This window comes from Ambystoma mexicanum, chromosome 6p (assembly GCF_040938575.1).
Source record: "Ambystoma mexicanum isolate Mex_15411 chromosome 6p, UKY_AmexF1_1, whole genome shotgun sequence".
NCBI classification, from domain to species: domain Eukaryota; kingdom Metazoa; phylum Chordata; class Amphibia; order Caudata; family Ambystomatidae; genus Ambystoma; species Ambystoma mexicanum.
This window is the reverse complement of record NC_090935.1, coordinates 573,122,051-573,135,769: the sequence shown is the minus strand read 5'-3', so window position 1 is coordinate 573,135,769 and position 13,719 is coordinate 573,122,051. Positions and strand designations below refer to the sequence as shown.

The 13,719-nt window shown below is 45.7% G+C and overlaps 1 protein-coding gene across 1 annotated transcript in view; it reads right to left on the bottom strand.

The window, feature by feature from the left end:
• The window catches only part of SLC30A5 (solute carrier family 30 member 5), a 738,926-nt gene that overhangs the window by 442,429 nt on the left and 282,778 nt on the right, over positions 1-13,719 (bottom strand). The window contains exon 9 of the mRNA XM_069627390.1: positions 3,935-4,223. Coding sequence (XP_069483491.1) covers positions 3,935-4,223 — 289 coding nt within the window. The remainder of the gene's footprint in view (positions 1-3,934; positions 4,224-13,719) is intronic.

Genomic DNA, 13,719 nt, shown 5'->3' with positions numbered 1-13,719 from the left:
GGGACCTGATGCATAGGTTCAAAAGTAGTTCCCATGAGCTTAGTTAGCACTACATTGAGCTCCCAAGCCGGGGCAGGAGCCTTCACAGGCGGGAAAGTCCTGAAGAGTCCCTTAAGGAACTTCTTGCTGAGTCTGTGAGGCTACAGTGAAGGTCTGCCCGCAGACCTGGTGTACCTGGATATGGTGACGTGATGCACCTTGATAGAGGCGTGAGTCAGTCCCGCTTTAGCCAAGGAAAGCAAGTATGGTAGAGGTTGCGGACCGTGACAAGCAACAGGGCAATATTGTGAGTCCAGCACTACATAGAGAAGCGTTTCCATGTATGGTCATAGCACTTCAACATTGATGAGGCTCTGGCCAGAATGTCCTTACATTCTGTGGGTGAAGCATAACCCCCAAACTCTAGGGCTGTAGGAGCCACGCCCTCAGGTTCAGAGTCTCCGGGTTGTGTTGCAGAAACACCCCCCCCCCCCTTAATCTGGCGAGAAGGTCGAGAGACAGTGGCAACTTGATGGACTGGGCCACTGAGAGACGCAGCAGGGCCGTATACCAGATTTGTCTCGGTCACGGTATCACCCTACAGTGGCACTGTCCGAGTGTGTTGATCACATATAAGCTGAGGGGAAACAGAGGAAAAGTGTAGAGGAACCGTCCCACCCATGAAAACGCGTCCCCCATGCTCCTTGGGTGCAGGAATCTGCTGGGGAACCTCTGGCACTTGGTGTTAGCCGCCGTCATAAAGAGATTGCACTGGGGCTTCCCCCAATTGCCAAACAGAAGATCCACCTGATCCTGGCGAAGTTCCCACTCGTCGCAAGAACGGGTCTATGATGTTGTTTTTGACTCCCGCCAGGTGAAATGAAACAAGGAACATGCCTTGACGAATGGCCCATCACCACAAGTCCTGGGCCTCCCTGGAGCATGCCAGGTGGTCTGGGGGGACCCCTTGTTTCCATATGTAGAACATGGTGGTGGTGTTGTCTGTGAAGACCCGCACCACCCTGCCCTTCAATGATGGCAGAAAAGATTTGAGGGTCCAGAATACGGCCCGAAGCTCCAGAACGTTGATGTGGAGGTCCTTTTCTTCTGGTTGCTAGAGGCCTCTGGCGTGCAACTGTCCAGTGTGGGCTTCCCATCCCTCTAGAGAGGAGTCTGTGATGACCATCTCCTGGTAAGGAGGAACCTGAAACGGAGTTCCCTAGACGAGATGCTGCCGAATACCTCACCACTGCATCGCCTGACGGAACTCCTCGTTGAGGGAGATTTCGTAAAGTTCTCTGACACTTGCATCCACCTAGCATCCATGAACTCCTGAAGAGGGCTCATGCAAAGTCTGCAGAGGCAAATGAGGCTGATGCAGGAGGACAACATACCCAGCAGTGACTTGATGGACCAAACTGTCGCCGTCCGCGTTGGGTGCTCAATCGAAGGTCTCTGTAAGGTATCCAGCTGAGAAGTGGCAAAAGCGAAAGTGAGGAAAAGGTTATATCAAGAAGAGAACGAGTAATTGTGAATCGAAGTGGTCCTGTGACGGGTCAACCAAAATCCTGTGCACAGTTGAAAGTCTTTGTTTTTGATGAAGTAGAGAAAGTTTGGAAAAGTAGATACATTTAGTATGAGCCTGGCGGAGAGAGACCAATTGAAGGATTTGTGTTAAAGTGGATCTGAGCCCGGCAGAGGGGGACCCGGGGTGAACAGTAAATCACTCAAGAAGTTGTATATGTGAAATCCTAAGAGAGGAACTTTAATGTGTGTCGTGTTGCATCAGGGCCTCTGAAATAAGAGACTATGGGCCTCATTACAAGTCAGCCGGTCCAGAAACAACAGTGGCAGTAAATCTGCCGCCACCGTTGTTTCCGGAACGGCTGATTCCTAGTCCTGCAGGCGGGAGGTGTCAGTCCCGCCAGGTCTGACCTGGCGGAAATAACACCACCCGCTTGCAGACGGACATGGAAACACTGGCTCCGTCATAGACGGAACCGGTGTTTCCATGGTACCCCATCCCCATGGAGTCCTATGGGAATGAGGTTTAAAAGAATTCCGCCTCCAGAATTACTGGGTCACCGGGGTTGTAATGCCACAGTGATTCCAGCAATCACGGATGCGGAATGGTGTTATCGGTCCGGCGGCAGCCTGCCGGTATTTCCGGCATGGCTACCGCCGGACTCGTAATGAGGCCATTTGAATGGCAAAGAGACTTTGGCACAGAAGGCCCTGATGTTAAGGTTTTGTACTGCATCCTCATGCTAGAGGAGCCAGAGAGTGGGCCAAGCTCGAGTGTGCCACCTTGTCCAGTGCTGAAAACGTGGGGAAGGGAAGCCAACGGCTTGAATATCCTGACATATCATTTCTTTAACACTTTTCTATTGCATAACTTTGTTTCCTACACTATTTGTATTTAGAAGTAAGGATTGGCAATAGGTTTATTAGTATAGGCCCTTTCATTTTGACAGACTCGACTAGGACTGTGTTATTATTGTTTGATGGTCGTTGCTAGCTCCCATCTTTAAATTTAGGATTTTTGATACCATGCCTTCCTTACAGGTGATACAAAAGAATCTGCATTGCATTGTAAAATGATGTGTGCTCTGTAAATAAGTTAGCAAAAGGGTAAAAGGTAAAAAGACAAAAGGGAAACAGTTTCCCAGTACTGATAGTCTGAAGGACTGATTAGTTCCTCATAACAAAATGAGCAAAGGGCCAGGGGAATGAATCTGAAGGCTTCAATTCCCTTTAAAAAAAGTCAGGACAGGTTACAAAAACAAAACAAAAAAAGTTTGGGGGTCTATAAAATAGAGGGACAGTTGCTTAAAGATAAATATTTCCCAACAATGCCAACTCAAAGGAGCTACACTCATATTTTAGCACTCTATGCCATACCAAAGGTGCATATCAGTCAGTGAATCCCATCTCAAACCCCACACCCCCTAGGCCAATCCAGCAAATACATTTTCTCTCAGCAGAGGGGCTCTCACATTTGTGCCATACATCCTGGATCCCTCTGGCAGCAGAAAAATGCAAAAGCTGAGGGGAGGGGACCTGCTGAAAGGGAACAGCAATGACACCATGCTGCAGAGTGCCAATGGCTTCTGCGTTCAGGCACTGAAGGCAGAGTCCATGCTGGCCAAAACTCAGTGCCGAAAGGAGTGCCAACACTTTTAGCCATCCATTCGAGATCAGGAGAAGGACAGCGAGCTGCAAGGTAATGGATAGAGGAGTCTGGGAGGCGGTTAAGTTAATGACAATTTGAGAGTGCAGACAGAGTTCAGAAAGAAACATGCAACTGTGAGCAGTGGATACGAATTAGGTACTGGGAGCTGAAGTGTGCATGAGTGAGGGAGTCTCATATCATTCATAAATACAGCTGGGAAACAATGTTCTAGTCCATGTGCTACCGCAGCAGGGCATCTCATGACACTGAGGGGAAAGCGAACTGGGCGCAACATTGCTATGTAATTTTGGGGCGGCAACAATAAAAGGATGAGAGAAATACATAGCCTTAAAGATTCAATACACAACTTTAAAGGAAAACAATACTACATTAAATGGCATGCAGGTTAAATACAATTAATATCAAGCAAACATATAACGATATAGCTTAATTGAGGGATTGTGCATTCTACATGACAGTAAATTAACATCTAAGTGATTTAATCTCAAACAGGCGATAAAGATACGAGTTGGAGGGAAGATATTCGGTTTTGCTCATGTACATATTCCAACCATATAACCGACAGGTAAACAACCTGGAGTATGAATAGGACAAATCTAAATAATACACAATTAGGTGACACAAAGATTATAATAGAGAATCATTTTGAAAGCATAAAATAAAATATGCCCCTTCCCCACCTTAGTCAACTCGGTGGAACTTGGGGTTAACATACAAGCAGATATGAAAGTGAGCAACGTTTTAAAATAATGCAATGCTTACATAAAATGAAGAAAATGGCACTCACTACCACACCGCCAGACAACACGTGCTCTGTAGCCTCCTGGTGTGCCGGCTTGTTCATTGCACGCAGCTGATCTGTTAGTGGATGGGTCCAAAAGTTTCCAAGGAGAAGCGCACTTGTGAAAATAAGAAATGAGCCATATCGAGCACATTTGGATGTTTCCATCTTGACAGAGCAAACTGACTCTACATAGAAGTCCAAGATCATGACTGAGAAAATCACAGTTGCGAAAGGCATGACAAGGGAAGCCCAGGATTCTATTTTACTCTAAAGGAGAAAGGATACGAAATATGATTGACGGTGTTATGGTCAAAGATTGAATTACAAACAATACAATACTTGGACAAATCATGCCTTGGCAGTATTTTTGTGAACTTTCTGGCTCCTGATCCCAGTTTTTACAAGGAAAATAATATTACAAATAAACTAATATACTTTTCCAAGTTAATTGGAATTTGTGCAGAACAGTTGATTTTATTTCTTAACCCCTCGTCCCACCTCCAAAAATGACACTAAATCAATGATACAGGCGACTGGAAAGCAGTAAAGTTCTGCCAATATAAAAATAGCAGAAACACAAAACCGCAATCATTCTGAAATCTACTTCTATGTAGCGGGTTATTTAGGGGCATGTTGAATGATGGAGCTAAGGCAGTCAGTGAGGCAATACGCTGGTGCTACACTAGGGGGGGGGGGGAACCAAAGGAACCTGTGGATAGAGAATACCCTGGGACTATAATGTTAAAGGATATTTGTACCGTGCACTATCACCACTGGAGTGGTCCACTGGTGCTCTGGCGGCTCTGAAAAAAAAGGGAGGGGGGGTGGTGGAATGAGCTGGAGAAGTGCAAGAGAGCAGTGATGTGCTGTTGGCGGCCTCAGCCCGGAATTCGGTTGGCTGGGCTTGTGGTGTTCTACTGTCAGAAGACAGTGTGTGCTGTTGTGCGGGTCCATGTGTGCTTTGTTTTGTTGTTGTAGTATAGTGAAGTTTGGGCGGATTGTTGTGTTGTAGGTTTGTGGTTGTGAGGGTGAAGATGTTAGTGGGTTGGTTAATTGGCATTGATGTATTGAAGTGAGGCGCTAAATGTCCCTATTTCTAATTAGGTGGGGTGTGTGGGCGTCTCTGTCTGCGTCCAGATCAGGGCTGTATGACACTCGCAGTCCCTTTCCCATATGGCATCCGTTCATATGCATAACCTTGACCAAGTTGGGTACCGGCCGCCTACGTAGCCCCTGTTTGTATGCGGGGCAGGCAGGCGTTTGTGCGTCCCTTGCAATCTAGCCCAGAGAGCATTCCCAATCTAGTCTAGCTGGAGGGTGGCATCGGTAAGCCCGGGTTTACTGCCTCCATGTGTTGGGGCTGCTTGGCATTCATCCTCTTATTCGGTTGCTCATTCATGTTACTGCTCCTACCCCCTTTGGAATGTGGCAATGCAAACGCTTGCAATTATGTCCAGGCGCAGCGTCTGCCGTCATTCACAATTCTCTTCGGTCCATGCCCCAGCCAATATCCACAGCTCAGTGTGGCCAGTGCTAACGTTCACCCAACTTTATACAGTTATGAACACTATAGTAGCATTTATCGAGTGGGTCAAGGTTGGCTATGGATGCTGGATTCTATCCTCATGGGTGTCGCTTGTGTCCTATTAGACTTAGTGGTTGCAGAATACTAAATAAAAGCTCTTTTTAATACTTAGTGACGTATTATTGTGCAATAACCATATAATTCAAAATTGTAAGGCAACATATTGTAATGATTTTAAAAGTAAATAAAGTGCCCCCCATGGACCCGGGATTAGATCATGGTGATAAACCCTTCTCGAGTACATTCAGACACCAGTGGCTACTTACTCTTACCCACATTGGTGTTGTGTTCTCGTGACAACGGGAATGATCATTAAACAAACTGTGTGCAGAGCTAGTGCTCTGGGGTGGAAAGGCAACGCTCGCGTAGCAGCAGAGTACAATTAAGATCGGGGGAGGGCATTGGGCTTCAGGGCGTGCAGAGAGAGAATAGCAGGATAGGGCAGTGGTCCACTGGGAATGGGTATATCCACGTGAGAGCTTCCCCTGCAGCAAACACGCGCACCTCCTCAATCCCGCGCCCTGTGCTCGTTTAGCACTTTGCCCAAATGGGACTCCAGCAACCTTGACTCAGTGCAGCCAATGGCACCTACCACATCACCCAAAGATGCCAACAAACAGCGGCTGACAGCAGTGGGGCGGTGCTCAAGGAACTAGAAGCGTGCAGTGACTTGGAGGCCTGTTTATATGCAGCGTTAGCTCTTGATAATGACACTGCTGCCCAGACACCCCGCTAACCCCCACCACCCCAGGGGCAGGGATGGGATTAAGCCTAAAGCACTATCGCACATGCCAGCGGGGAGGCGAGTGTCATTCACAGTTCTGTCCGCGATTAAGAGTGGCCGGGGTCCCCTAGCGCCTGATTCATTCTTGCCTCCATTACAAATGTAATGAAAACATCTACATAATGCAATCTATAAAGAAAACACACAGGAGACGACCACATCGCCCCTAAAAGTGCACCTCTGAGTTTTGTGATAAAAATGTCAAGTTGCAATTAGAATGGCTTATGGATTGGAAAACGGTGTCTCCAGCGAAGTATAGTATGGCTACTGGCTGTAACCAAACTCATAACAATAATTTGCAACAAAAACACTTTTCAACCCTTGGTAGGGGATTCTCTGAACAACCACAGACTGAAGCCAGACTTCTTTCTTTAGACAGGTAATATTTATACCACAAACTTTAAACCCACGGAAGGGTGGTAAAAGCACAAGGCAGACAGAGACCATAGAAAGCCATGTATTTCCTTAATACATTTTATGGTGGGAAGTACTATGGATGTTTTAATGTTAATTATAGTTACATCATACATGCCCTATTCAATACTGGCCCACGTGCATTGGGCAAATAGGTGTCATCAGATATCAAACTAAAAACCCAAAGCACAGCTCCAGAATGACAAGTTTAAAACCCTAAACTGCCATCTCACTCTCTATTCATAGGCATGGCTCACATTTAAAGTGTCAAATACATGAGCCACAAAAGCAATCTACAAACATGCGAGGCACGGTGACACACAGATAATAGCATTATCTCTGTTCCCTTTGTTACCGTCCCTAAAGATATCTCTCAATCAGGGCATCTACAAAACAATGGAGAAAGCTCAGAGGAGCTCTTGAATTACAGTGGAAAAACAGATATGGTAAAGAAACGACCACAGCTCAGGTGTAGCACTTGCACCCAAAAGGGTCATTTTTGGAGAGATGCAGATTTTGTACTACTCCATTCCCAAACACTGCTATGCTAAGATTTCTATCTTAAACACTTACAGTAATTATTTGTGTGGTGACAAAAATAACTTGAATACACAAGGAAGGAATGCCCTTCCATGGGAAAGAATAAGGGGCATTCTCTTTAATCGGTTTCTCTCTAAATTCATGTTTGGCTTCTATACATCCAAACACTTGATACTGAAGCTCAAAAAGTGCAGATAAAAAGATCTAAAAATAAATAAATAAGGAATCCGTGTTTGCATTCCTGCAAACAGTTTCCTCATTTTTGAGATTGTTTCATTTTATCTCGAATATAATCAGGATTTTAATGGTGTTTGTTTACCCATTCACAATTCTGTCCAAGATGGTTTGTCTGCAAATGCGGAATCCTATTTCTTTGTGCACAACTGCTGAAAACCATCATCTTTCATTAAGTTTGGGTTGGGTCGCGAGAAGTAACAAATGACTTTGAGCTGGTATGATCTTAGAATTTTATCATTAAGATAATCCTACAAGTGGACGAAGAGCACTTATGTAGGGGTCAATGCTTCCTACAAATAGTGTGTCATTCCCCTGAAGAATGGTCTAATGTAAGGCCTAACTACTGTTTTCCTGTTACAATTGTATACAACCATAATCAAGAGAAGAACAAGTTACTTACTGTGAGAAACCTGAAGGTGTTTCACCCGCGAATCCCCGGGGATCTGTAACCCAGGGGGCCAGGACGCAGCCATCGCTTTTGGATCCAGTTCCTGGGGGTGGTCCAGTGCGGGAGGATCACCTGGGTGAGGGGTCCTCCGGGAGTGGAAGTGGGACACTGTATGGCGAGACGCGGTATCCCCATCTATGTAACACCTTTACCCTCAACCTACTTAGGAACACTTTCTCACGGATAGCTCACTGTGAGAGAAAATGGACTAACACCCGAGCCGTATACCTGACATGTCCCAATACATGCTGACCATTACACACACCTGACTTCCATCACGCTTCCCCACACAGATAAAAGGCGGAGCACGAAAGCACACTCTGGGAAAGGCAAAGCACACGAGGAAGCAGCAGTTCCAAGATGGCAGTTTAATACAAGGAGAAAGAAGGCAAGACCGAGGAGGATTGTAAGGAGGGAAATGCCCTTAACCTTTTCACCGAAAGACTTACTTTCGAGAGTCTCAGAAATGTCGACATGTAAGACCAGGAATTAAAGCTGGAGAATCCTGCCTTGTATATCAGAGATACCCAGGGCTTTCCTTCGTCTATAGTCAAGGCGAGGAGAATCGTTTGCTGTTGTGGTACTGCCCTTGGCTTTTACAACAAAACAACGCCAGTGAAGTCAGCACAGCCGGTGATTTGGGAAGTCTGATACCAGACCAGGCTGTGTTGAAGTCAAGGTTGCAAGAGGCAACACTGTATAGTCAAAACTGCAGAGAACAGTGTATGAAGCGTATGTGGCAAACGACGCAAACACAATTAAACCAGCAGATGAGTGATTGAACTTCTGAAGCCAAGATACAATACCATAGGCAGAGTGGTCCGGGACCGCGTGGGTGCTCATTGAAAAAAAATCTCCATTAGGTATACAACTGAAAGCTGGCAATTGTGAAAAGTGACAGAGTTGTTATATCGAAGTGGTCCTGCAAAACCCCAGTGCACATTTGAAAGTCTTCGATAGTTGATGAAATCATGTCAGAAGTTGGTCCGAGCTCGGAGGAGGGAGATCAGCTAAAATTGTTAGATAAAGCAAGTATGTGTAAAGTTACAAACATTGTGTTAAAAGGGATCTGAGCCTGACTGAGGGGGTTCCTGGGTGAACCGTGAGTCACCCGAGAAAGAACACTTTATGAGGAGTAAAATTGGATAAAGTGAAAATCCTAAGAACATTGTGTTAAAGGGGATCTGGGCACGGCAGAGGGGGATCCGAGGTGAATGGTGAAAATTGTGTACATGTGAACTTTGTTTGTCGCATCAGGCCCTCTGAAAGAAGATACTGAAAGGCAAAGAGACCTGTGCACAGAATGCCCCGATAATGGTTGAACTGTGTCTTTCTGCTAGAAAAGCCAGAGACTGTGCTAAGCTCGAGTGCACCGCCTTGTCCCATGCTAAAAACGTAGGGAAGGGAGGCCAATGGTCTGAACATCATGACATATTATTTTGTGAACACTTTTCTTTTTCGTAATATTATTCCCACACACATTTGTATTTAGAGGTAAGGATTGGCAATAGGTTCATTAGTATAGGCCCTTTTATTTTGACAAGACACTATGAGGACAGAGTTATTTGATGGTCGTAGCTTGCTCCCATCTGTAGATTCAGGATTAGATGGGCGTTTTTCAAACCCTTTTTGAATTTCAATGAACACCCTTGAACTGTGGTCACTTGTGTCCATATTACTGTTGATGGCATGCCTTCCTTACATTACCCGCAGTAATGTTCTTTCGAGTGGATGTTGCTCGCACATATTACTCATCTTTTGATATATCCATATCCAGCTTTAGCTGCTTCGGGAATTTTTCCAGTAGGGGCGCTGCACATCAATGCCTATCGACTATGTCCCTCGAGTGCCTCTGTCTCGATGTCGACGTCTCTGGTATATAGCGTGCCCAGCAACCGTTGACTTCAGTTCCGTTTTTGTGCATGTATCCAATTTTCTTTTGGATGTACTTTACGCAAGACAGTTACACTGAAAGAACGTAAACTGCAATAACAAGGAAATTCTACTGTAGTGTAGGCTGGGAGGGGTGATGAGGAATACATGGGATGAACATCCAATTAAAAGAACGTAATTGAGGGGTGATGAGGAATACATGGGATGAACATCCACTTAAAAGAACGTAATCACTGCTAAGTAACTTGTTCTTTGAATGGATTGTGTCCTCCCACGTATGCCTCATCTTTTGCTAGACTTCCAAAGCAGTGTTTGCATTTTTGGAGGAGGGAGTCAGAATTTAGGAGTTCCTTATTGGCTTGTGTGTACCGAATTGCAACACTGCCTTCCCAAATCCACCTTCCCAACCCGTGGTAGAGTCCAGACTATAAGGCTTTGTAAATGTGTGGGCGGAGGACCATTTGGACGCCACACAAATATCCTGAATTGGGACTCCGCTCTGTAAGACAGTGATAGTAGTCATGCCCCTGGTCAAATAAGCTTTGAGACCCTCAGGAGGATTGTGTCCAGCTAATCTGTAGCATTCAGAAATTCCTAAAATGATCCACATAGATAAGGTTTGCTTTGTGACCGCCATACCCAACTTATGGCCTGTGTAACCAGCGAAAAGTTGATAATCCCGTCTTAAACATGGGACATCCTGGATATGTAGAAGCTAGGTGCATGCCTTGGTTCATGCCTTTGTAATCTATTGTCTTCCTTTTCAGGATGAGGTGGATGATAAAAAGCCGTTATTAAATACAGATCTTAACCTTATCCTTAAAGAAAATTGTGTACGGTGGCTTGCAAGACAAGGCTTGAATTTCACTCACCCAATGGGCTGATTTAAGAGCAACCAAAAGGATGGTTTTCAGTGTTAACAATTTTAAAGGACAGGAATGAATAGGCTCGAACGGAGCACACATGAAGAATTTCAAAACTAAATTGCGATCCCAAACCGGGACTTGAACGGGAATCCGATGGAATACATTTGTCAATCCCTTCAGAAATTGTATCCATAGTGGTATTTTGAGGAAAGATACCTCTTCAGAGGAGCGCTTAAAAATAGATAGCGCTGCTAGATATCCTTTAATTGTGCCAACCGGGGAGCCCCAGATTAGCCAGGTGTAATAAAAAAGATAACACCATAGGTGTGCTGCATGTAAAAGGGTCCACATTCTTATCCCTTATCCCTCACACGCTTCACTAGCTCCCAGACAGACCAGTAACTCCAAAGGTCCTTCGCCTTAGTTTTAGGCTTTAATTGTAATGCTTCCCTGCACCTCGCTATAAAAATCGCGTGATCCATTTCTGAAGGCGCGAAAGCATTGCCTTCATATCTTAGTGATCGATCGAGGGGTGCAACAGTTTTATAGTCGGTGGTCTGGGTTTGGATGGTACAATGGCATGCAGGGGTCATGGATGAAAGCATGGCAAAGCTGTATTTCTCATGTGTGGATCGTTGGTGGCAGGAGGGCCTTGCCATGTCCATGTAGGTTGTTAGGCAGAATCCTGTGCAGTTCCCTTGGGGAACACTGCAAGAAGATTAAGACTACAGGAGTAAGCGGTAAACCCAATTGGTAGCAGTCAACACCACCCAGATTTACCTGGTAGCTGGGCTGAGCAGTCAGACTTCTCTCAAGATGAGTAGGGCAGTATACAGAGGATACACAATAGGGCTAAAAACACAGTAGAGCAAGCAAACACTGACCAAAGCTTGGTATCAAAAGTATATAATTATTTATTTAAAACACACTTTAGGAAATACACTAAGCACTCTAAATCAAAGCAAGTTCAAACACAGTCAGATAAAGTATACACACCTCCCTTACTAATTATTAGACAAGTCTAGGTCAAAACACCACTATTTGTAAAAACAGATGTGAGGGCGTAACTTAGATGGCACACCAATAATTAAGTTAAAGGGAGAGAAAAAGGCAGGTCATGAAAATAAAACAGTTCCCAACACTTTTCTAAGACCACAGCAAGTTAGTGAAGGCAGAGTCTACTGTAGAGCCAAAGTTCATAGGCCAGGCCCACTTTAAATGGAGCAAGGCGAAATGTGCCCAAGATCACACAGTTTAAAAAGCACTCAAGTCTTTGCAGAAATGTTCAAAGGAGGTTGGTTTGATGCGAAAGGTAAAGTTAGAAGGTCTGGGGCCAACCCAGTTGGAAAGCCATGGATGTAAGGGTCACCTTTAGCAATCCACAGAAAGGGAGGCCAGGCGGAACACAGTACCTTAAAGAGTGAGGAAACTCCAGCATTGGCAGTTCCTGGCAGCGGGTGCAGTTCGTGGTTTCGACCAGGGGAAAAGATAATCTCGTCGAGGAGGGAACTTGGAGTCGTTGCACTGCCCACGGAAGAGACTGGCCGCGGAGTTCGTTCGGTAAAAAGGTGCGTTCCTTTTATTCGCGGTCACAGTAGTGAAGCTTGGCTATCCAGCCGCCGGGGTGCTTGGCACGAGCGATTCGACCAAGGGACGTCCTGGAAGGCGAATGGCGAACTGTTTGTCCGCACCAGCTCAAAGGGAGAAGACTTTTACAGCAGAAGATCTTCTCTTGTCGTCGGGAAAGTGGTGAGGTTGTTGCAGCAGGGCTCCACCGGTGGTGTCGTCGTTGCAGATGGCTCAGCTTCTCCCCTCTTCGGATTTCTTAGGTCCTGTGGCAACTTCTGAAGTTCCAGTCCCCAAAGCCCTGCTTTTATGCAGAAAAACCCCCATTCAACAGCCTAGCTGTCACTCATACATGCTGAGTGGTGAGTAAGTAGGGCGGCTCACCACTGGGGCAATCAGAACAGAGTGTGACTTGGGTTTACAAAGGCAACGCAGTCCAGGGTGCCAATTCCCCCAACCACACATCCTGTGGAACCCAGACAGAGTGGTACCAGTTGGAGGGCTTCTGTGGAGAAGCCCGCCAAAAAGTGGAACAAAGGGCCCGACCTTGGTTGGAGTTACAGAGACGGACACAAATGCCATTTTGGAAAAGAGTTCTGGAGAAAAGACCCAACCAGTGATTTTATATTAAATAAATAAACCGGCGGTATCTTTAACATTGCACCAAAAAGTGGCGCATTTAAAATCAATGGGAAAATCCCATAGGAAATATTCCGGTGGAATATCTCGCGTGGTAATCACTGCCACCAGCCAGAAACTCGACAAGGGGGGGACTGGACAGTGCCCCCTTGGAAACAGACCCAGGGGCAATCGAATTAACCCCTTCCAGTACTTCCACAATATGATGCTTTGTACTGGTTCTGTTCACAATTTTGGGCTAGTAAAGCCAATGGTGACTTTACATGCCCTGGGAGACAGTAGTCAGTCCCAGGGTATGGAGTCTATGTTTGGGGGTCACTATGACACCCCTGAGTTACTGCACTGAGGGTGCTGTGTAACACACACACTAAAACAGATGATACCCTATGGAGTAAAAGACCCCATAGCCCATAAGCACACAATAAGTCAAAGACATACCTCAAATCATGCCTAAGAGTGGGAGGAAAAGAGTCTCACTCTTAGCAGGAGAAAAAAACAAACCCCAAAAATCCAGCAAAGATGCTGGGGGACTCACTAGGTTTGGGAAATTAACCTAATAAGAGAATTCTCCCTAACACAGAGCGCATTCTTTCCAGGGCGCTAGGGCCTATAACTTTGACAATGGAGGGTGTTGTGGATCGCTGAAACCTGGCGAGGGTTGGGGTGATGTTCACGCTCATGAAAGGGGTCTACTACCAACACACAAAATGTTGTTCGCTGCGCTTGAGCCTTAATTCTACGAGGGCTGCTGCTTGCCAAGATGGCGTTCACACCTGCATCTACCATATAGC